The 24,011-nt window shown below is 45.8% G+C and overlaps 1 protein-coding gene across 9 annotated transcripts in view; it reads right to left on the reverse strand.

Annotated features, from left to right (window-relative positions):
* Nucleotides 1–24,011, reverse strand: part of AMOTL1 (angiomotin like 1) — a 170,596-nt gene that overhangs the window by 113,860 nt on the left and 32,725 nt on the right. For 3 of the 9 annotated variants that reach the window (XM_038568280.1, XM_038568281.1, XM_038568283.1), the window contains 2 exons: nucleotides 13,108–13,242; nucleotides 880–930 (listed from right to left, as the gene is read on the reverse strand). In XM_038568280.1, the coding sequence (XP_038424208.1) occupies nucleotides 880–930; nucleotides 13,108–13,216 (160 nt within the window). In that variant the 5' untranslated portion in view covers nucleotides 13,217–13,242. Of the gene's footprint in view, nucleotides 1–879; nucleotides 931–10,774; nucleotides 10,958–13,107; nucleotides 13,243–23,058; nucleotides 23,344–24,011 lie in introns of those variants that run through there. The other 6 variants (XM_038568288.1, XM_038568279.1, XM_038568284.1 and 3 more) reach the window with 5 other exon arrangements.

A 24,011-nucleotide genomic window follows, 5' to 3' on the forward strand; every position in this document is an offset into this window, starting at 1 on the left:
TACTTCAGGTGGAGTGGGCTGTGGTGAGGCCGCAGATCCCAGGAGGAGAGGCTGACCAGAAACAGGGCTGAGGATAATGTTACTGTGGATAAACGTTTTCAAACAGCTGTCATTCCATGCTAGGAAGGCCAGATATTCAAGCTGGTGATAAAAGAACAGCAAGGACAGACCTGACAGCCCAGATTGTTAGCGGCTCAACTACACGGGAAAGAGAGGTGGGGAAAGAAAAAGAGAAAGAAACCAAGCACTGAGCCACCAGAGTGAGACTGGGCGGCAGGAATATTTAGAGGGATCCTGACAATGCAAACTCCCTCCTCTCCGCACAAGGAGGTCTGCCTGTGGCAAGAGTGTCGCAGTTCACCCACCACGAATCTGTACTTACAGGGACAGGCGGGCACCACCAGGGGATGAGAGGCCCCATTCCAGACACCTACGGGCTGACCGAGGAATAGAACGCAGGGGCTTAGGAACGCGGCTGCCAGGTGGGACTGGGGCAGCCTGTGGGGCCCTCGGCTTGGTCAGATTCGGGCCGTGCACTGTCCTCACGACGTCCTTCCAGGCAGGACGGGTCCCGCGCTTCCAGCGGCCCAGGTCGGGAAGTCTGCTGCTCCCGGCTCCTCGGGGCGCACGTCGGCCCGGACACACGCGCACACGCGCCCCCTCACGCCACATCTGGCGCTTTCCCCGCCACCCCAGAGCACACGCGCCGGGAAAAGGCCGGCTCCCGCCGCGCAGGGAACGTAACCCGGGGGTGCCCCTCGCCCCCCCCCCGCCTCCCCCCGGCCCGGCCCGGCCCGGCCCTCCGGCTGACCGCGTCCCGGCGCCCCCAACCCCGCGGTTCCCGGGCGCACTCGGCGGAGGCGACGGGGCTGGACTCACCTAACTCCTCCGGGCTGTGGGGCGCGGGAGAGGCTTCCACGAACTCACTGTCTGCAGGAAGAAAGGAGAGAAGCAGAAAACAAAACCGGGGTCGCAGTGGTTCGGGGCAAATCGATCAGGCGATCAGGCGTCTGCTACCGCGCAAGCCCCCGGGGAGAGCGCGGGTTTCTCCCTCCCGGAGGTCGGAGTTCGTGAACCCGGGGCCGGGCGGGCGTCGGGACCCCGGTCCAGGGCGGGAAGAAACGGCCGCGGAAGCGGGCGCGGCGACCTGGGACCGGGGTCCACGCGTCCCCGCCCGGCAGGTGCGCGCCAACTTTCCGCGGGCGCGACCTCATCGTCCGCCCTCAGCCCGCGGACCGCATGGCGGCGTCCGCCCGGCCTCGCGTCGACGCCCCGGCGCCCCCAACCCGCGAAGTTTGGCTGCGGGGCCGGGGCCGGGGCCGGGCGGGAGCGGGGGCCGGAGCCGGAGCCGGGGCCGGGGCCGGCGGGCGCGGCAGGGGCGGCGCCGAGCTCCCCGCGCGCATCCCCGCCGCCCGTTGCTAGGCGACCGCGGCCCGCTCTCCCGCAGCGGCGCGCGCGGCCTCCCAGTCCCGGGGGGGGGGGGGGGCCTCCCCCGTCCCGCGTCCCCGCTCCCGCCCCCGCCGACCGTTTATTGAAAGCCGGAGCCGAACCAGTTCCCAAAGGATTCCTGCGGCCTTGTGCTAAGGTCTGCCCTGCCCCGCTCGGGGAGTCCTTTGCTCCGGGCTTCTCCGAGGAAATGCAGGCTTTTCAGAGCTCGGATCTGTCTTGCTCCCAGCGGAGAAGGAGCTTCTGGCGCCCCAACCCCTTCCTTCAGGTCGAACCTGAATTCCAGCCGCAGTCCAGGCAGTATTTCCTCCCCTCCAGAGACCACCTGGTTCAAACAGTGGAGGTACCGGGTCTCCACTTCACAGGTAGGGCTACTGAGCCTCTGAAGTTAAATGACGTAGGGACAGGACCGCAGGGCGCTGTGATTGTGTCGGTGTGTCTGCACGGTCTGAGGGAAGCAGAGCAGTGCCTCTACTACCACATGCAGAGTGGAGTGGTCCCAAATATGGGATGCAGATCTAGAAGTTACAGTCTGAGAGTTCACGTTGCAGGTCCTGAAGTAATTCCTGTTAGATTGGGGAAGTTCCTTCTCTGGGCCCCTGGCCTCAACACTTGGGCAGATGCATTTTGCATTTTCCCCCCAGGGCTGACTGACTGCTCTGCCTGGGATGGCTCTGGGATTTAGGGATGTGCTCCAGAGAGCAAGCAAGCGTGCTCTGATGCCAGGGAGAGTTAAGGGAAGAAGGAAGGAGTAAACTTGGGAAATGGTTGTCCCTTCTCCATGCTTGTCCTTGGAGACTGACCCTGGGAGTCAACAGTCCGGGCAACCTCCAAGGAGCCGTCCATAGTCTCAGAGCGACCAGATCACCAGCTGCAGCAGCCTGACAGCCTGGGATCTGTGCCAGTGCACTCCAGTTCTCTAAACACTTAACCATCTTTGGGTTTTCCACTGTCAGCTTCCGGTTTGCAAATTACCTGGGAGGACAGAAAGAAGCCACCATGGCCAGCCGTTGCTCCTGGAGGAATGCCAGGGAAGCAGGGCACGGCTTCAGCCCTGAGATGCCTAGCCTATCTCTCTGTGCTCTTCTTTTTTCCCCACTCCTGACATTTAGAGCTCCCAAATCCAAGACGTGAATGTGCTTGGGTGACTGCAGGTGTCACTCCATCTCCTCTCACCTCTAGAATCTTCCCATTTGCCCTCAGGAATTCATGGTTCATCACCAACTCAATCCCCCATATCCTCAGCCTTTTCCCTGTTTCTTTGAATTTCTTACTCTGAAAAAGTAACCTGACTCTCCCTGGATATAACAGACCATGTTACCCACCCCCTCTACTTACTGCAGCCATCTCTAGACTCGGGTTATTCCACCTCATTCCTTGAAGATATGTAACAGTTGGATCACTGTCACTTTCCCCAGTTCCATTCTTATGATATTTCTTTTTTTTTTTTTTTAAGGATTTTATTTATTTACTCATGAGAGACACAGAGAGAGAGAGGCAGAGACACAGACAGAGGAGAAGCAGGCTCCATGCAGGGAGCCCAACGTGGGACTCCATCCCAGAACTCCAGGATCACTCCCTGGGGCTGAAGGCAGGCGCCAAACCGCTTAGCCACCCAGGGATCCCCATTCTTGTGATATTTCTTATTTCTGAATCTACAAAGGGGATTCTTCTCATACTCTGGTCTCTCACCTCTTCAACACTATCTCCTTTCCTCGACCTCTTGCAGCTATCCCAGCTCTCTGCTCTCCTAGTGACACCATCCATAATCTCAACATGAAGCATTTTACTCTCCACCCACCACTTCCTACCTTTCCAGTCCACTCTGTTATCTTACTCCAATGTCCCTTTGACCCTAGCAGCACCTATGATTTGCTTATCCCATGACCTTTTCTCTGTCCCTTATTCCCCTCATGACCCCTCTTCCTCCTTTACCCACCTTAGTTTCTGGGTTCATTATTTCTTTTCTCTTTTACCATCCCCCTCTCTCCGCACTACTTACATCTTCAGATTCATCTCCCCCCACCTCTTCTCTCCATACTAATTACCTGGAAAAACCCCAACCCTGATAAAATCTGATTCTCCACTTTCTATCTGTCAGCACCTGGCTAAACATGATTGGAGAAGCATAGCATCATGCTTTATTTTCAGTTCATGATCGCTGACCTCAAGTGGACCTATGTACAGCTCAGCAGTCCCTCTCCATTTGCCTACACTACTTCTCCTTCTCCTCTCCTGTTACTATGCGTGAACCATCTCTACTCTATCTAAGGCCACTTCCTCCATTGTGGAGATCCTGTCCCCTCTCATGTGGCTTTCCCCCTTCCTACCTAAATTACTGTTTTTCTCTGTCCTAGGTCATTCCCATCAGTATACAGACATCCTATTATGTTCACTCTTCCTTGATGAATGTCGCCTCCCTCCCCAACTACAGCTCCCAATTCTCAGCTACTCTCTATAACAAAAATCATCAAAAGAATCATCTACACTCACTGTGTCCCCCCCCCCCCCCCCGCCTTATTTATGCTCTTAAAGGCAAACAAGCTTTTAGTTCACTGCTCTTCCAAAGTAGTTCTTGCCATGGTCAAGACTGCCTTTGCCATTGTGAATCCCAATGTCAGTTCTTTGTCCCAATAGCAACTTTTGATCCACTGATCCTATGTGTGAATGGACTCAGGTTACCATCTGCAAGATTAGTCTCCTCTGTTTCCCCACCTTACTGAGAAGCAATTAGTCTTTGCATTCTAAGAGAGATGATCTACGGAGGGCTTTGTTTGGGGTCAGCTAGACCTTGGTTCTGACATCAGCTCTGCTACTAATTAGTAATTTAATTTCTGCAAGCTTTAGTTCCTCTAAAAATGGAAATAATAATCACACCTAATGCATAAGGTTATGTGGTCAGAGTGCAATAAACTAGTGCGCTTAGAGCCCCCAGGAAAGACACTGTCACATTGTGAAAATTAGGTAATATATTAGTTATCATTGGATGGCAAACTCCTTTACAGCTGAGGAAATGGCTCTTTTCTTTCCTTTAACAACTTTGAGTTGCTGAAAGGAGTCCCTAACCACAGAGTATGCTTCAAATTAAGGGCAAGGCCACATTGTCCTTACTTTTAGTTGTGTTCTAAGAGTTGGCTTGAAGGTGGGTTAGATGGAACTGGGAGAAGGCTTCCCCAGGGGAAAAGCAAAAGAAATGTTCTACTTGGCAATTAGGTTCTGGAGCCTGCCAAACTGTTCTACCTCACAATGGTATCTATCCCCTTCAATTTGTTCCTATAAATGGATGTCTTATAAGCCAAGAAATTTCCTTACATCCGAATTTCCTAATCACCTGAAGATTAGTGAGAAAATATTTTTCTTGTTTTGATATTTGCCATTGAAAAAAAATTAAATATATATGATTCCAATTTCCTATCTTAGGAAGTAGAGCAGAGCAAACAATATTTCGTCTTATTCAAACATATATGGGTTTTACCGTGCTTCCAGGACTGGGCTAAGCACTGCAGATGCAAAGGTGACCAGAGCATATTCCTGCCCTCCCGTCACTTCACATCTAATAAGAGATTTAAAAAGATGACAGAGGATCTTTCTGAACCTCAGGTAGTGTCCTAAGTACTTATGTATGCTTGACTTTCATAGTTCTCTTATAAAGAAATGGTTCTGCTGGAAGGTCACTGATTTGTAAAGGACAGTGCACAAGCTTATAGTTGGAGGCTCAGCTCTGTCGATTTTTAGAAGGCATTCTCAGAGATGTTAGTAAACATCCCAGAACTTTGGAGTCCTAACTTATTTCACTGGATTGTCAGAAGCCTGACAGTAAAATCTGAGACAGAGCACACACTGTGCCTGACACAGTGGTGGATGCTTATGAATGTGCCTTTCTCTCCAACATAGAGGGCCTGACCATGCCGGAGTCCCCTCTTTTGACTGTCCTAGAAGAGAGCAATCTTCCTGCACCATGGCATCTGCAGACAAGAAGGAGGAGTTCTTCCTCCTATTTCTGGGGCAACATTTATTAGAGAGTGGGACACGTGGGGAAAAAGTGGCAAGGAGGAAATATTTCTGGGGCTCAAGGTGAACTATTTCTGGGACTCAGGTTTTCTATTGAAACAGATTACACAAGGGGCTAAGATCTAATGTCCACTCTTACTATTGCTTGCTACATCATGAGTTGAATAGGTGTGGGGAGCTAGCCTGGAAAACCATCCCCTAGCTTTAATATTCATTTGTATGTACGTTCATATATATAAATCAATTGTTATTATATAGACAAATAATATATGTTCAAGGTAAAGGAAAAATTTAGTACAGGTGAGTATAAACTAAAAAAATGAATTCCTCTTTCCTATCCCAGTCTCCATCCCCAGACTGAAATACCATCCACAGCTTCCTGTGTGTCCTGGGAGAGAATTTTTTAGGCATATTCAAATGCATATAGGAATTGTTTAAACAAGTTACTATCATACTACAGCTTCCAGATTAAAGGCAATACATTTCTAAATGAAGTGTTGGTCCAACTCCAATCATAAACTGGGGTGTGACTATTTTCTTTTTAGTAGGGCAAGAGAGTGGGCAAAAAACACAGAGAAAATGTCCTATCTACTAGTAGAAAACAGGACAATTTTGAACAAAATGTAGACTTTGGAAGGATCCTACTTCAGTTATCTGGAAAGCTCCAGCCTCACTCCTTGGTGAATGAAGTATGATCATATAGTAACATTGGCTCTAACTCTAGGATCAAAGGAATTCTTAGCTCCATCTCTTGAACCAAGAGCAGATGCTTTTGGGGTGGCTAGAATAGTGCTCTGAGCACAAGGCCCATCACTAGTACCCTGCTGAGTGGGCGGGGGCTGCATCGTGGCCAGGCTATGCCTGCTGCACTCTGGGAATGCCATCATCCTCTGGCCAACTCTGCTGCACAGGTGCCAGGGCTCGCCTTGGCCACAGGCTCTACTTGGGGGGGAAGGCCAGAGAGTGGGCCCCCGTGGCTGTCTCCAGCCAGCCTTTATAGGCTGCTCTGACTCTGGGGTCCCCAGGGGCTATACAACTCCTTGGTCATTGGAGAAGAGGAGGAGATGAGTGTCTCATACAGGTATAGCTTCTTCCTCCAAGAAACGGGCTAGGGCCTAATGCCACACAGGGAGACTTATTTACAGCTAAAGTGTGTTATCAATTCCCTTTATTCTATAACAAGTTTGAATGATAGCCAGAGGCCGCTGGGATTTGTGCACATCCTTCCCAACCCCGGCCCCTGGAAGGACACCGATTTCAAGCATGAAAGACATAAAGAAAGGGGTTGAGCCCTCTCTCTGCCTTCCTCTCCTCCCTGGCATTGCCCTCTGCTCATCTTCTCGGCAGGTAGCCTTCTGTCTCCTGGAGGCCCTCTGCTAGTTCACAGCAGAGCAGCAGAGAAGCAATGCCTGCCCTTCCTCCCCCCTGCTCCCTAGGGAGCGTGGGCAGGACTGATTTAGGAGGGAACACTGGGGCTGAGGCTGCCTGAGCACAGCAGGACTCTCTTCTGTTATCCAGTCTCTTATCTGCATCCTCTTAGGATAGGCCAACCAAGGACAAATGTAGGTATGCCCACCCATAAGCTTTCATCAGAAGGAAGTTTGCACTTAATTGGTCACAGCATTAGCTCCAGAGCAGAACTCCAGGGCCCGAAGGACATCTTCCCTCCTCCTAGAGTTTAATACATGTGTATATCTTTAATATACGTGTATGTGTATAAATACATATCTATTTTAAGCACAAGCCAACTTCTTTATAATTCTCAATGAGACAGAAGAAGAAAACATAGTTGCTTTAGTTCCCTTAAATGAGAATCCAAACCTCAGACAACTGTTTTCAGTGTTTTAAGAGTTTTAACTGTTTTATACCTTCCAGAAGAAAAAAACATATGGGTTGCATGGAAAGAGTAGTTAACTATCTTGCACCTGAGAAAAAGTCATTATCCTTAGCAAAAACAACACAAGCCAAGAGATGATACGATACTGAGTCTACAGGAAGTCAAGGATTCATTTTGGTAAAAATGTTAACTACGTTCTCTAAAAAATACCCAAATACCAATGCACTAGGCACTACTAACAAGATGGAAGTGTTTCAGGAAATACATAAACAAATTGTATCCATCCGCCCCTCCAGGATTCCTATTACTAAGTATGGAACAGAGATGAAGATTTAAAAGATTCTTCACTCAACATCATATCAAAGGAAATAAACTCAGGCTGAGCCAAGAAGCTACTGGAAGGTGTATGTGGACATGAATCAGAATAAAGAACCATTCCAAAAATACACGCAGAAAAGTCCCTGTGGGGGGAAATCGTATACTTCCAACTCGAACTCAGTTTCTATAGAGTGAAATCAGACAAAATATCCTGTGTTAAGATTAAGGGGAGAAAAAAACCATCTTTGCTGCAATTGAAGTCTGTGACCAAACCATTAAAAAAGAAATTTGTTGGATGCATATGAGTCTCTGCTGAGATGCAAAACCTGCCCCACCTAGAATTTTCCACCTGAGTTCCTGGACTGAGACCCGAACGGAACTCTCTTCTTTCAGAGACTGCAAATAATCCTTTTGGGCTGCACGGGGCCTCTCTTCTTTCACATTGGAATGATTTTTCCAAGAAGATATGGTTCTAGCAGTCAACATAGCATAGGTGCTGGAAGGAGCAGCAGAGACCAGGGTGCCAGCCCTCGTTTTACTGCTAGTCTTTGGTGAGTCTCCACTCCTCCCTACACCATGAGCTCCTCTGTAAAATGTAAAATAAAAAGACATTTATGGAATTTATTAAAACAAATGCCAATAGAGAGGATTGAGGATAACAGATTCTATTGTGTTAGTCTTTTTACCATACCACATGCAAAAGGAATGGGCAAAAAAGAATCAAGCCTCACTGAAAAGGTGGAGATGCCCAGAATGTCTTACCAACAGACAGGAGAGCCTGGGTGGCTCAGCCGGTTAGGCGATCAACTCTTGGTTTCGGCTCAGGTTATGATCTCAGGGTTGTGGGATCAACCCCTGGATCCGGCTCCACGCTCTGCAGGGAATCTGCTTAAAGATTCTCTCTCTGCCCCTCTCTCCACTGTCTCTCTCTCTCTTTCTCTCAAATAAATAAATAAATCTAGAAAGAAAGAAAGAAAGAAAGAAAGAAAGAAAGAAAGAAAGAAAGAAAGAAAGAAAGAAAGAAAAAGGAAGGAAGGAAAGAAAGAAAGAAAGAAAGAAAGAAAGAAAGAAAGAAAGAAAGAAAGAAAGAAAGAAAGAAAGAAAAAAGAAAGAGAAAGAAAGAAGGAAGGAAAGAAGAAAGAAAGGAAGGAAGGAAGGAAGGAAGGAAGGAAGGAAGGAAGGAAGGAAGGAAGGAAGGAAGGAGGAAAGAAAGGCCAACAGACAAAGAAGTAACATGGACATGGCATAGCCTGGCAATGGAAAGACCTGATTTCAAATGTGAACTGTGCTGGCATTTGCTGTATGAGCTTGCCTCCCCAAGACTCAGTTCCTCAGCTGCAAAATGGAGATATATAATAACACCTTGATAAGATTTCAGAGAGAATTTATGTGAAATCAAACAACGTCGGCAGCAGCCCTCAGTACCCATGCCGCCCCCAGAAGTTCCTCCTTTCCTTCCTCACCTTGAGGGGGACCAGAAGAGAAATCTGCTTCTTCATGTTTTTATACCTATAGTGGGGGCAGCCCCACTGCATTTCTCCCACACACCTGGCCTCTCCTGCCAGGTCCTGAACTTCCTGCCTGTCTCTGAATGAGGAGCGTAGGCAGGCTGAGTCCCCCTGGGAAGAATGGATGACAGAGAGGGATTCTCAGAGAGCTGAGCGAGCACTTCTGTAACAGGGACAAGTGTTTTAGAGATCCACTAAGAAAGGCTGTGGAGGCCACCCCTCCAGTACCAAATCCCCACACAGCCAGCTGGCAAATCGAAGGAGCAGCCAAATCAGTTTGTGATGAAACAGTCAGAAACAGCTCTGGCCAAACACTGGCCCCTTCTATTTTATGTGTCAGGCACTGCAGACAATTTCATTTGGAACATGGGTTCCAGATCTTTAAAATAAATTTGAAAAATCACCCGCCCAGGTCCCGGAGGGTGTTTTTAGGAGTGTAGGAAGCCAGAGTGGCAGAGGGACTTTCCTCCTGAAACTCCACTTCACCCCCAGACATCCTGGGTTCTCCTTGCCAGCTTCCTGGAGGCTGTCCCGCTCTAATGGCAGCCCGAGATGCTCTGAGGATAACACAGAGGCAGATGTTGCGTGGATCTGGCCCTGCCTCAAGGCCGATGACTCACCAGGATGACTGAGCCTCCCTGGCAGATAACACAGTTCTCAGAGGACTCCATGAAGCCAAGAACAAAACCCCAAGGCTTGGACACTTCCAGGACTTTCCCTGGTACTTCACTAAAAATGGAAACTCTGTTAGCCCACATTCAGTCCCAGAAATGGAGCTGCTGGTACCAACCAGTGGTGGGAGAGGTAGGACAGGGTCTAGGGCATAGAGGAAAGATGCTTGGAAGCAGGTGGATCATTGCCTTGGCAATGCATTAGCTGAAGTGGCCATAGGAGGGTCTTGGATGATAAACCACACATGGCAACAGCGCTGCTGGTTTTCTGGCCCCGCTCAGAGCCAGTGCTCTTTTCCATCATGACAATGAAATAACCAGCAATAAAAATCTGTAACTGGCCCACTGGAGCCTTAAACCAAGGAGGCAGAGTAGGGAATATTGGAGGATAAAGCGAGGGGCAACAGTCTACAGTGGCTTGGGTTCAGGCAGATCTAAGTTCAAATACCACTCTGCCATTTACCAGCTGAATGACTTTGTGCGAGCCTCTTGTCAGAGTCTTCAGGCTCTGTTTCTTCATTCATAAAATGAGAATAAGGCTGTGCGAATGAATCGAGATCATCTATATCTATACAAAAAAGGCTTGGCATAATGTCTGATGCAATGTATAAACCTAATGAATGACAGGTTTTGTGTTTTGATTTGGTTTGGTTTTTGTTTTGGTGATTACTCCAATTCTGACTTAGCTTTGACACAGCAGGGTTTCCACTTTATTTCTGAGTTCAGTTTCCTCTTAGGGCCCGAGCCCTTTACCTGAACCCCAGCCCAGGGCTCTAAAAGCAGCTGCCTATAAGGATTTCCAAATTTCAGCAAGTTAGATTCTTCATCACCGGGCTTCACCCACATACACAGCACTACCATACTGTGTCTCCACCTCCATTATCACATACTGATCTGATCGTCTGGACCAAGACCACATATCATGGTATATGTTGCCCACTAGAGCTAAGCTCCTTCATCAGCCCCCGAAGCTTATCACTTACCTGAGAACAGTGACTCCCCATCAGGCAGGTCTAAGACACAGGTCTGGTTCCCCTTACTACTAGCAAGCCATGCCCCAAAGACTGTAGATACAAAACCGAGTGAACTCATGGAGGGATGTGGTAATTTGTGGAGTTGGTCACAACACGCAGTTTTTAGACATCTGTCTGTCACAATGATCTCGAAGGTTTCTAAAATTCTATGATGGGTGATTCTATTGCCTAGGTTACAAAAGCACCATCAGACCAAGCACACCTACTTCCTTCCTCTCCTCTGCTTGCAGATTTTGGCAAATAAGCCTGGAGCAGGGAAGGAAATGCTATGGGTGTGCTGAAAGTCCCGTGAAGTGACGCAGTGGCGCCAGGGGCATTTGTACACAGTCCAGTTGGGTTGCCATAGTCCACAATGGCTCTCAGACATACCCAGAGGGTGTGGTCCTACCCATGCTTCACCCATGGAGCCACCCAGACAGCCAGCTGGTAAATATACATGCATCAACTATTTGCTAGGCTGCTTTCGAAAGGGATGCAGTGGTGACTAAAACAAGACTGCCTCGGAAGCCCACAGGCTGTCCAGGTTAGGGACAGTCACAACACAGTGTAGTAGGCGCTGTGACACAGGAATCTATGCAGCGCAGAGGTTGGGCCCCTCATTTGGACCAAGGGTGATATGGGTGGGTGGCGGCAGGAAGAGGCCTCGGAATAGATGACATCAACTGAAGTTCAGAGATGAGTGGAGACCTGTTGAGCAGAAGGCAAATAGTAGGAACTGTCTATGCAGAGGCTCTCAGTGTGCAAGAGCAGGATGTATCCAAGGATCCAGAGGCTGGTCAGTACGGCAGTGGAGGGGGTTTGTTTTTAGTCATGAACAGCAGGGGATAAGTCTAGAGAGGCAGGCAGAGGTCTGATGAGGAAGGGTTGTGTATTGAGCTAAGGTGCTAAGGAGATTCGACTATATACGATGGGCTGTGAGGAGTTACTGGCATAAGAACTTCTAAAAAGTGGCTAGGGGAGGCAGGGTAGCCAGAGTCAGGAGAAAACAGCTGTTGGCTTTTGGCTGAACTCATCCAAGTGTTCTCAAAATATTGCCCTTCTCCGTGGGCAGTCTCCCATTGTGTGCCATAGCCTTGGCTGGAAGAGTACTCTGGTGCAGTGCTGCGTAAGTTACCCCCACTTTAGAGATGGGGCACAGCAGATTGTGGCCTAGTGAGCTCCATGCCTATCTTGTTCTCTTGTGCTCCCAAGGGCTTGGGATGTGGTGAGATGTTCAATATTGGTCGAATGAACAAAGAAATGAAGGAATGAACAACAATGAGGAGGCATAACCTTACTAGAAACTGCATGTGAACGCATTAACCTCAGTGGCCTTTGTTGCCCTAGCCACAGAGTGGCTCCTATCGCCAAAGTAAATCTCCATTAGATTTGGGGGATGGTGGTGGCCGTGGACACTTAGACCAGAAAGAGGCCCACAGCTCTGTATGAGGGTGATGGTTCTTACATTTGTGTATTCCACACCAGGAAAGTTACAACATCACTATCGCTTAATGCTGAGCTCTGTTAATTAGATGCCAGGCAGGGAAAAAGAAGGGAAGGTGAGCTGACCTACTCTGTTTATACCAGCTGTAATCTCAATGCCAGTTTTTGCAGGGCTGTTGAAAGGAGAGGAGACAAGCAGGAACACAGGGTTGCTGGGGTGGCTCAGCTAGAAGCATCCCATTCACGATTTCAGCTCAGGTCATGATCTCAGGGGCCTGACTTTGAGCCCCGTATATGGCTCCACACTCAGCATGGAGTCTGCTTGAGATTCTCTCTCTCCCTCTCTCTTTGCTCCTCCCCTCATTCATGTGTGTGTGCGCACACACATACACATACACATACACACATATACACTTCTCTCTAAATAAATAAATAAATCTTAAAAAAAAAAAAGATAAGCAGGAATACAGTGCCTTAGACATGTTAGGTGCTGGGAGGTATATGACTAATTTCCTACCTGGATAGGGAAAGGGCCCAGTAAACGACAGCTTGCATTACTCACGGTCCTTATCGGAGGCCTATGAAGTAGGCATTCCTATCTCACGTTAGAGCTGAGAAAATGACAAACTTTCTCAGGCCGAGAAAATGACAAACTTTCTCAGGCCATGTAGCTTATAAGTAAGAAATCCAGGATCTGAACCCAGATCTGCCTGACTCCAAAGTGCCTTCCTCCCCTCTCCACCTGGCTGCTTTTGAACAGACAAATAGCACCGGGCACGTCCTAAGTATAGCTAGGTTGACGCAGTGAGTGCAGGAGTTAAAGAGTACCCCGTATATCAAGGACATCAAAGCAGCCATACCTCCTCTGGTGTTGGCAAAGTGATGAATTCCAGCATGGGACAACCAGGTTCCTTCTTCCAAGGGCCATTTTTCACTGAGGTCCATGCTTCCAGCAGCTCTCTTGCACATGCAGCTCTCAGATCAAACAGAATCTCCTGAAATAAATAATGAGCACAAAAAAAGGGGGAGATGAATTATTATTGATGCTCTTCTGGGAAGGAGAAGCTTTCTGTTGAGGAAATGTTCATTATGTTTCTTAGATTTGCAAAAGATTGTTGTCAAGATTTGGGCATGCCCTGAGTGTGAGATCTTCCAATGAGGCTGGTCAAGTCCATGCATCATGGTTTCCCTCCCCATTCAGTTAACAAAACTACCACATGCCAGGCTTTGAGCAAAGAACTGTGCTGAGTTCTGCATGTTTTACAGACGTCTAGAATTTTAGAGTAGGATACAGTAGAATCTTAGGTTCATGAAAATGAATAGGTATATGCTTCTATATATGCCTAAAACACAGTTTGGAAAATTTTGGACTAGAAAACGGGGTGGGGGCATCTGGGTGGCTCAGTCAGTTAAGCGTCTGCCTTTGGCTCAAGCCATGATCCCAAGGTCCTGGGATCGAGCCCTGTGTTGGGCTCCCTGCTCAATGGGGAGTCATCTTCTCCCTCTCTCCTTCTGCCTTTCCCCCCTGCTCTCTCTCTCTCAAACAAATAAATAAAATCTTAAAAAAAAAAGAAAGAAGAAAATGAAAGTAACTATGAACGGTATTGGAATTATGAGTGCTTTTTATTTTCTTTGTAATTTTCTGCATTTCCTACAATAAACATGCTTTACTCTTATAGTCTGAAAAAGGTATATAATAAATATTATTTGAAAGAAAAATACCAGAGCCAAAGAGGACCATGGAGGTTAGTTTTCCATTTCCCCTTTGGAAACCATGAGAGAAAGTCACATGCCATGAGACCTTGGCTTTCATAAAAAGGTCTCCTCATGGGCAGCCCAGGTGGCTTGGTGGTTTAGTGCTGCCTTCGGCCCGGGGCATGATCCTGGGGACCCAGGATCGAGTCCCACGTCAGGCTCCCTGTGTGGAGCCTGCTTCTCCCTCTGCCTGTGTCTCTGCCTCTCTCTCTCTCTTTCTCTCTGTGTGTGTGTGTGTGTGTCTCTCATGAATAAATAAATAAAATCTTAAAAAAAAAAAAAAAGGTCTCCACACTGGCTGCCTCTGTGAAGTCCAGCCTGGGGAATCTCTCCTTATATCTGGAAAAATTACAAGTTGCCACCAATCTTTCGCTTACATTTCAATGAGATTTGCATAAAGCTCTGCATGTAGCAGGTTCTCAAATGGACATGGCTGAATAATTGAACATGACTGATGGACTTAATCTAGGAATGCAGCAAGTGGGATCTCTACCAGGGCAGAAATCCTATAAGCCTAATTAGGGTAGGCACTGATTATCATTAATTGTAATCAGACCAGCTGGCTTGATATGGTCTCTAGAATGCTGCCCTGCAGGTTCTTGCACTGCCTGCCTGACTGCAGACATGGCACATTGACTTGTTGCCTTTTGGCTGTCGACTAGAGGAGTCTGGTACTCTCAGGAATTGCAACAAATAACCAAAAATCTCTAATAGAACACCAGGAGGTACGAAAGATTGTATTATACTTTACTGGGCACTGGCTCACTGAGGATTTGTTCTCAATCCAAGCCCCCAAAAGTTTTATAAGGGAATCCTAGACCAGAGGGGATATAGCACAATGCCATAGTGAAAACATTGGATTTAGCAATAAATCCAGATTTTAGCCCTTGAGCTGGCACCACTAGGTGATTTGGGGCAAAACACTTACTCTCTCTGGCTTAATTTCCTCAACTGTAAATGAAGGAATTAGCACCAGATGTTGTCAAAGGCTTGATCAGTCTCCCAAGACTTGCAGCCTATAATAATATGCTTTACATACAAAGGCAACCTATCCACCCACATGAGTGGGTGGAGAAAGCTGTATTATGTATCCATTAGCAAACTGAGACATCAGCCTGAACAGGTGAGAGGTGGCTGATCAAGGCTACAGATAGTCTGCCATCAGAACAAGACATGCTCTCTGTGCAAAACTAAAAACATGTCTGGAATGGAAATCTAATCCTGAGCCATGATCACTCTGGCATCACCATTTAATCCAACAATCTAAGTATTCAAGATCTTGTATTTTAGTGTTATTAACAATAATACTACATCCTTAAAAAGCAACATTTATTTGCAGTAGAATGATTATTCAAAACCATTTCATTAATCTTTGCAGTATCTTTGAGAAGTGAGTCAGAGATTCTAATATCTTTCTTTGGCAAAAAATAGAGCTTTACTGATTAATTAGACAATGTTTTTCCCCATCCCTCTTGGCCTAGGGGCTTAGGCAGCCCCTGGCCCCCAGGAGCCAGATTTGTAAGATGGTCTCTTCTCGATGTGTGAGGCTAGATTCTCACATCCATGCATTTATTTTCTTAATCTGAACTACATAGGTTCCCATTGTTTTATTCGACCTACAAACCCTGCCAGTTCCTCTGGTGTTTGAATTTCACACCCCAACTTGGGAAAGCCACACACAAAATGTGAAATGAAAAGGCATCAAATGTTAAGTATTTCAAGGAAGACTTCGAGCAATCACATCTGTTACTGACACTCTAACACCATCACTTGGGTCATGGGAAGGCTTAGAGTTGCTCGCAAAAGTGTGGAGCCTAGAAAACCTTTTCCAGAACTCTGGCCATAACTTATTCAAGGTTTCTATAAAGTGTTGAACCTCTATCCAAGGCTAAATTCTCTCAAAGACTAAGTCCATGAAGAAAAAACTAAAAAGTCAAAATTATGCCACCTTGGGAATGAGGTGCGAAGAAATACTTTCTCTAAAGGATAAAGTGGGGTGGCATGAGTGGGAAAGCCTGATGAAATCCTACAGTTGTAAATTTGACTTTGAAAAGCACTTTTTCAAGAACTTCTGTATTCACATGTTCACTGAATCATTATTTATAATAGCCAACAGATGGAAACAATGTGTCTTATTGATGGATGAATAATGTTTTTTTTTTAAGATTTATTTATTTATCTGAGAGAGAGAGAGAGAGAGAGGGAGAATGTGCAGGGGGGAAGGGCAGAGAGAGTGGGAGAGAGAATCTCCAGCAGACTTCTGAGCTGAGTGCGGAGCCCTACGTGGAGCTGCATCCTGAGACCATGAAGTCACAACCTGAGCTGAAACCAAGAGTCAGACACTTAGCTGACTGTGCTGCCCAGGTGCCCCTGGGTAAATATGTTTTATTTACACACACACACACACACACACACATGGTAAATCCGGAGGGCGCTTTGCTAAGTGAAATAAGCTGAAGAGAGAGACAAATTCTGCATGATATCACTTGGTGTAGAATCTAAAAAGTAGAACTCCTAGAAAAAGAATAGAAAAGTGGCTTCCAGGGTGGAGGTAGAGAAAGTAGGGAGAGGTTGGTAAAAGGGTACAAACTTCCAGTTGTAAGATGAATAGTGTCTGCAGGTCTAATGCACAGCACAGTGACTCTCATTGATAACATCGTATTGTGTAAGTGAAATTTGTTAAAAGAGTAGAATTTAAATGCTCTCATCATAAGAAAAAAAGGTAAATATGTGAGGTGAGGTGATGGATAAGCAAACGAGATGGGAAGAATCATTTTACAATGTACACACAAATCGCCAAGGTTTGTGTATTAAATTTCTTAGAATATTATTTGTCAACTAAACTTTGATAAAGCTAAAAATTACATAGAAAAAAATAGAAGAACTAAACCACCTCATCGTTGGACACCAGGGTCAATGGAATACCAAGATACTGTGGATACACAATGATCTTTCATAAATATCGCTTCATTGAGTGGATGCACAAACAATAATCACCGGAGTATGCAAGGACCCTCATCAGATATCAGATACTGATAAGCTGGCAAAGGAGACCTGCCTGCCCTGAAAGAAGGATATGGGAACCAATGGACCTTTGGACTTGAGGAGGTTAGCTCTTTGGCTCCTCGACAACCAGAAGTCTCCTTAAATTGACATGACCTCCTGTCTTTTCAGAGCTGCCTCTAAAGCAAACCATCTGCCCAGCTGCCTGAGCCAGAAACAGGCCATCCTGGATTGTTTGATCACATCACACATCTGATCAATCACCATGCTTCGTCCATTCTAACTCTCAGATGTCTCAAGAATACATTTGTTTCTCTCTGCTCTCAGTTCGGCCACTATCATCTCCCACTGAGTTACACCAGTGGGTCCCTGGCCTGCCTTTCCTCCCACCTAGTGTCCACACTTTGTGGTAGTGATATTTCTAAAACACACATCTGATCGTGTTGCTCCTTGATTAATATATTCCAGTGACTCGTTATTTCCAGGAAAAAGTCTGAACTGCTTCAGGTAGAATGCCCAACGATAGCAGAGTATTTACAATCTCTGTGTGAGCTGCCTGCTTTGATCTTTTGTATGTTCATCCAGCCATTCTAGAGCTCGAGCAAGGTTGTTCCTCCTGACTCACCTTGCTAACTACAACTTGTCCTTTCCATCTCATTTTAGGGGTGGTTATGTGTTCCCCACACACTTCCCTGCACTTCCTCCATGCAGCATGTATCACACTGTACTGTATTGTGTCTGTTAATACGTTAGAGTTGAGTTCATAGTTTATGTACCTGAGAGCAGAGATCCTACTTATTTGTCATCGGTTGTACAGCAACTGTCACAAGGTATAAACACTCCATATCTATTTGTCCAACATATCCCAGTTTAATGTGTTCCTTTGGAAAAGTATTCTCTTCGCCACCTCACCCACCTCCTCTGCTTCTGTGGCAATTTCTCCACCTAAAAACCACACCTCATCTGCCTCTGCTTCTTGGCCCCATTCTGACCTTCTACTCCAGTCTAACTTGCTGAGATTCTCCCACTTACACTCCCACTTTGGTTTGCATATCTGCTTCTCTGCCCAGCGTGCCAGTGGAGCCCCTGCCCTTCATACACCTGCCTCCTCCCCACCCCGCCCCCGCCACGCTTGTGATGAAACCACACTTCTGATTATCCACAGCAGATGCCTGCCCATTTCCTGCAGCCGAATCATACCCAGACCTCTAGTCAACATCTCTAGGGTCATTGCTGGCAGTGGGACTAGATCTAGGAATACAAATTCAGAAAAACCCTGGTCATGCCTTGACGCCGCCTAAACTGCCATAATACAGCTCCAGCTGTAGAGAAGGAATAGATTACATAGATGTGTCATATTTGGGGAATCACATGGCATATTGCATCGTCCTGGTATTCAAGGAACCAGGGGTTCTAAGGAATATGAACACCCTTACAGCAACCAAGTTCACTTGCGGATGACTTATTCTACCAATCAAGATATATATAACTTACACTATATATATATAAACTAATATAAATCTATACAATTCATTCATTTACTCACTTGATACATATTTACTTGGTATCTCCTATGTTCTGGTTACTGTGCTAAATGCTTGGGATGGCACAGGGTAAAAATCCTTCTTCCTTCAAGGAGTTTTCAACCTTTTGGGGAGACAGACACCTAAACATATCATTAGAGAATAACACACAAAGTGCAAGCATAGAGGCATGCACAAGGTAAACCAGGGATTGGTAATAATAGAATCTAGAATTTGGTAGGGATCTTAGGACCTTTAGTTCAACCCTTTCCTTATGCATGACTTGCCGGTATATGACTACCCAGCTTGTAATTAAATAGTACCAATGGGAGGGAGCTCCCTTTCTCTCCATGCAGCCCATTATATTTATGAACACTTTTGTCAAGCACTTCATCTTTAACTTCTTAAAATATTGATATTCACCAACAATCCTCAGTACTGCTGAGCGTTTTTATAAACTCCTACCCCTTCTTCTGTTCTTCAAAGTCTTTAAAATAAGATACTCTTCCAGGAATATCAAGATTTTACCCTAGTCCTGATGCTCTCCTAAGTCTTGCATATCTGGGCCTTCTTCAAGAACTCAGGAATCAAAAGGAGCCTTCCATCTTGGTGATGAGTAGAAGGTATAAGTCTATCTTGTCACACCCAGAAAACAAGCAAAACAACTAAACTGAAGCACAAAAGGGAAGAGGTTCCATGATGGGATTTTCCTTCTCAACTAGAAATTTCTAGCTAACACCTCCATTATCTAGGATCAGGTCAATTTGGGATGCTATAACAAAGTGCCATTGACTGGGTGGCTTATAAAAACCAGAAATTTATTTCTTATGGTTCTTGAGGCTGAAAGTCTAAGATTAGGGTGCCAGGATGATCAGGTTCTGGTGAGGACTCCCTTTTGGTTGCAAACTGCTGACTTCTCATTGCACTTTGACATGGCAGAAGGGGCTAGAGAGCTCTCAGGGGTTCTGTTTCTAAGGGCATTAATCCCTTGCATGAGGGCTCCACTCTCATGACCCAATCACATCCCAAAGGCTCCACCTTCTAATATCATGACATTTAGGATTAGCCCTTCAACTTGCCAATTTGGAGGGACACAAATATTCAGTCTATTGTACTAGTATCATCTATCAGAAAAATTCAATCACAAGCAACCTTGTGGACCACAGTAGCATAGAGGACAGTCTTCTCTTGGGCAGCCCCAAGAGTTTGGCTCTAATGAATTTAAATTTCTAAATTTGGAAGGTTCTTTTCTTTCCATCTCCAAATAAACCAAACACATCAGAGTCTACATTTAGACTTATTCAACAGCACATACAATACAAAACTCTTATACTTGGAAAAAAAGAGTACTCTTAAGTATCCACTGTATAAGAAAATATCTCTTTACATGAATAAAAGGACATGAAATGCTAAAAACACAGAGTTTTCCTCTGTCTGAAGGGGCTGATGTTTAAAGAGTTGACATGATTCTTCTGGGATTCTTATTTGTTTCATATGTCAACTAGAGCTTTGTAGAATTGGAAAGTTTGAGTAACTTAAAAACCATTATTTCAAATGGGCTCATCTAACTAAGCAGAGTATTTGTGAAGGTATGGTGGAATATATTGATGTTAATATTTTAAGTACTCCAATAAATAATTTATGCTACTACTCTCTGAGGAGCTACTCCAACAAGCATATTTTTAGGAAACCTAATGAAGTTTTATAAAATAATGAGGTTCTTTGCAGAACTCTCAGTGACTCAGGCTTTTCATCTCTAAAGTCAGTCCACTGAGACCAAACTCAGAAGTCCCTTCTGCCATGAAACCTTTCCAGGCAGAGTTGTTTCCTCCTCCCTTTGTGCTTTGCAGAACATTTTATATTCCATCAGGACAATGCTTTTCGGCTGGGTGATAATATTCTCTTTACAAGATGATTGCTATGCCCAGCAGGAGGTGGTTTCCTTAGGACAAAGTCATGTCTTATCCCCACTTCCATTGCTATCAGTCGCCCAGTAGCCTGATGCCTGGCCGGACGTGTGGCTTCAGGCAATGCTTATTAGGTGAATGCCCCTGCATACCTACAGCTGGGAGACTCCAATGAGTTTGTACATGCAAACTCTTCACATAACCCAAGGTTCTATCAGCAATCACAACAAAAGATTTGTCTCCACATTCTGCCAGCCAGGCAGCACAATGCCTAAGTATACAGTGATGAAGTAAAATAAAGGAAAATAAATATTTCAAGAAAATTGGGTTCTCATGTGGCTCGGGTTAGTTTCTTAACCTAGTGACCCTGCACAAATCATCTCATCTCCCTGGAGCTTGGTTTTTCTAGTGTGTGAATTAGGGCTTATAAAGTCTATTATTATTCTAGCTTTCTCAGAGTTTTGGGAAAATCATATGTCAACTAGAGAATCATCAATATACAAGCACATAGCACGGTCTTCATTCAGCAAATTTGCTTAGAGATATCACCTGCCATGCAGCATTGAATTCCAACTTGTAGTTGCCCAACTTGGGAGGTGGCATAGCATGTGGGAGGCAGTATTTTATAGTCTAAACTGGGGTAAGAGCAAGGACTTTGGGGACAGATGTAGATTTGAGTCCCAGGTCCACCATTTTCTAGCAGTGATCTTAGAGAAAGGTATATAACTTTGCTGACCCTCATTTTCCCCATCTCTAATTGGGGATCACAGCACACACTCTGTGGGGTTGTTATAGGGATTAAATGCAACATATCTGTAATGTACCTAGTATAGATTCTGGCCCAAAAAATGGTGGTAGTAGTTGGTTTTATTAAAATCATTATGAACTCCTAAAACAGATACACTTCCAGAAGTGACTGAGTCCCATCTGCAAACTTCATTCCCGGGGGAAACAGGATGAACTGTGACAGGGCATTAGGAAACAGTCATCTGTCCCTAAAGCAAGGCTGCTGACTGGAATGCACTTGCAGGGAAAGGACATGTGTAAAAAGTGCCTGAGAGTACCCATGTGAAACACCTGCTGTGCACCAGTCCTAGGAAGGCAGGGGGACAACGAGACGGGAAGGAGCAAGAGAGGCCAAGAGGCAGAGAAAAGTTGCATCAGAACTTGCTCAGGCAGAGCCAGAAACAATGCCACCTCCGTGTGGGTTATTGGGAAACCACAGGAGAAGATTAAGTGGTTCTGTTTGAGAACAGGAATTGGGCTGCATTCTAGGAGACAGAGACAAGGAGCCAGAATAATACAAATTACTGCAGCTCTGATGATAAACCAAACTGGCACAGCTCTGATTGAGAACCAGGTATTAAAGTGGGCCCCGCTGCAAAAGACTGTCATTCATATACAGATTTTTTTAAAGATTTATTTATTGATTTTGGAGAGAGAGAGAGAGAGAAGCAGTCTTCCAGCTGGATGCACAGGGAGCCTGATGTGTAGCTCGATCTCATGACCCTGAGCTGAAGGCAGATGCTTAACTGACTGAGCCACCTGGGTGCCCCTCATATACAGATCTTTACAAACCTCTGCAGGGGAAGATGTCAGAGCTACCGTATTTTTTCTTTAAATATTTTATTTATTTATTTGACACAGAGAGAGAGAGAGAGAGAGCACAAACAAGGGAAGCAGCAGAGGGAGAGGGAAAGGGAGACTCCTCACTGAGCCAGGACCCTGGGACCATGACCTAAGCTGAAGGCAGATGCTCACCAACTGAGCCACCCAGGTACCCCTCAGAGTCACCATCTAAGATGACTGTTGGTTAGAAAGAAAATTTGAGCCACATGTATAATTAACATTTTTTTATCTAAATTTTTAAAAGTAGTAACAATACAGGTGAAATTAGTTTTAATAATATATATTTATTTAATCCACTATATTCAAAATAGTATTTCAACATATAATCTGTATAAAAAAGTACTAATGACAATATGAGATTTCTTTTTTTTTTCATATCAAGGCTTCAAACTCAGGTGTGTATTTTCACTTACAGCACCTGTCAATTTGCACGAGCCACATCTCAAGGGCTCTGCAGCCACCTAAGGCCCAGACCTAATCCCAAGGGAAAATGATTTCCATTCTCCTGAATTCCTAGGCTGTTAAGACCTTTTAAAAGCCCAAATTAGTAGAGCTAAACAAGACCTTTAGAGATATTCAGAATGCAAGGGCCACCTATCCATTCCTGACGGGTTGATACACTTTGGTTTGAATTGAAGCAGCTTCAAACCCCACAAGAAAGCATCCTCCAATGTAGCATTCGCTGAGACAAACTTAGGGCTTTTTTTTTTTTTTTTTTTTTTTTTATTCACGATAGACATAGAGCGAGAGAGGCAGAGACACAGGCAGAGGGAGAAGCAGGCTCCATGCAGGGAGCCCGACTCGGGACTCGATCCCGGGTCTCCAGGATCGCGCCCTGGGCCAAAGGCAGGCGCCAAACCGCTGCGCCACCCAGGGATCCCCTTGGCCTCTACATCTTAATAATGATCCATGTTCTCCCCACTCTCTCATTCTAAGGGAAACTGTCTCGCCCACACCTTCTCCCTGCAACCCCAAGGCTGTTTCATGCACTCACTTTTCCTCCCCGTACCCTCTTTGGCTCCAGTGACCAGGGGTGGTAAGCACAGGACACCATGAACGATTCGATCCATCTCTGCAGTTACCTGGTGTGAAAAAGCCCACCCAGCCAGGGACTGACCACTGCAGACTAGCTGGGTCAATTAGATCCTCTGTCAGGAATACAGATGCAGAATCAGTCAACCGCTGGGGAGAAGCATTAGAGGAAGACACACATAAGGAGCAGAGCTACAATAACATTGGGTTTCTAGTCAATCCTCAGGCTTCTTTAATTTCCTCTTTGATCTGTTTCCCAGATTAGGCTTCCAAAAGCCATTTCATTTTAACAAAGCAATTCTCCAGATGAAAGAATTTTGAAAGTCTCCTAGAGGAGGGTCTCCAAGTAACCCTGGCTCCTGGAGTGTCTCTTGGAACCTTCCAGTACCAACCCACATTCCGGGCTTCTGAGGCACAGCCATCGTGCTGTTTCTGGTTTTCCATGAGATTCCTGTATCTTTTATGGTCATGATTATTTTAAAAGAATCCCTTATGTGAAAAAAAAAAAAAAAAAAAGAATCCCTTATGTGTTGAGGAAGCCTGAATGAGTCTAAACCTTTCAACAAAAAGGCCTACCACAGAGATGGATACTTTCACACACATTCAGGCAAAATTCTTTTCCACCACTCTCCTCCAAACTTGTTTGCACTCAGTCTCATGCCAACACTTAGCCTGACAGAGAAGTGATGGATTACTTTGGGTTGCATTTCCAAGTAATTATATTCTGAAAAGACCTCATCGCAGTGGCCTTCTGGGGACCCTTTAAGCCTCACATCATCTACAGCAATGGTTCTCAACTGTGACTGCATATTGGCACCACCTGGGGTCCTTTTAAAATACACTGAGGCCCAGGATTTCTCCCAAAGCTATGAAGACAGAAGCTCTGGGGCTGGTCCCTGACATCTATACTTTTTA

Source organism: Canis lupus, chromosome 21, assembly GCF_011100685.1.
Source record: "Canis lupus familiaris isolate Mischka breed German Shepherd chromosome 21, alternate assembly UU_Cfam_GSD_1.0, whole genome shotgun sequence".
Lineage (NCBI taxonomy): Eukaryota > Metazoa > Chordata > Mammalia > Carnivora > Canidae > Canis > Canis lupus.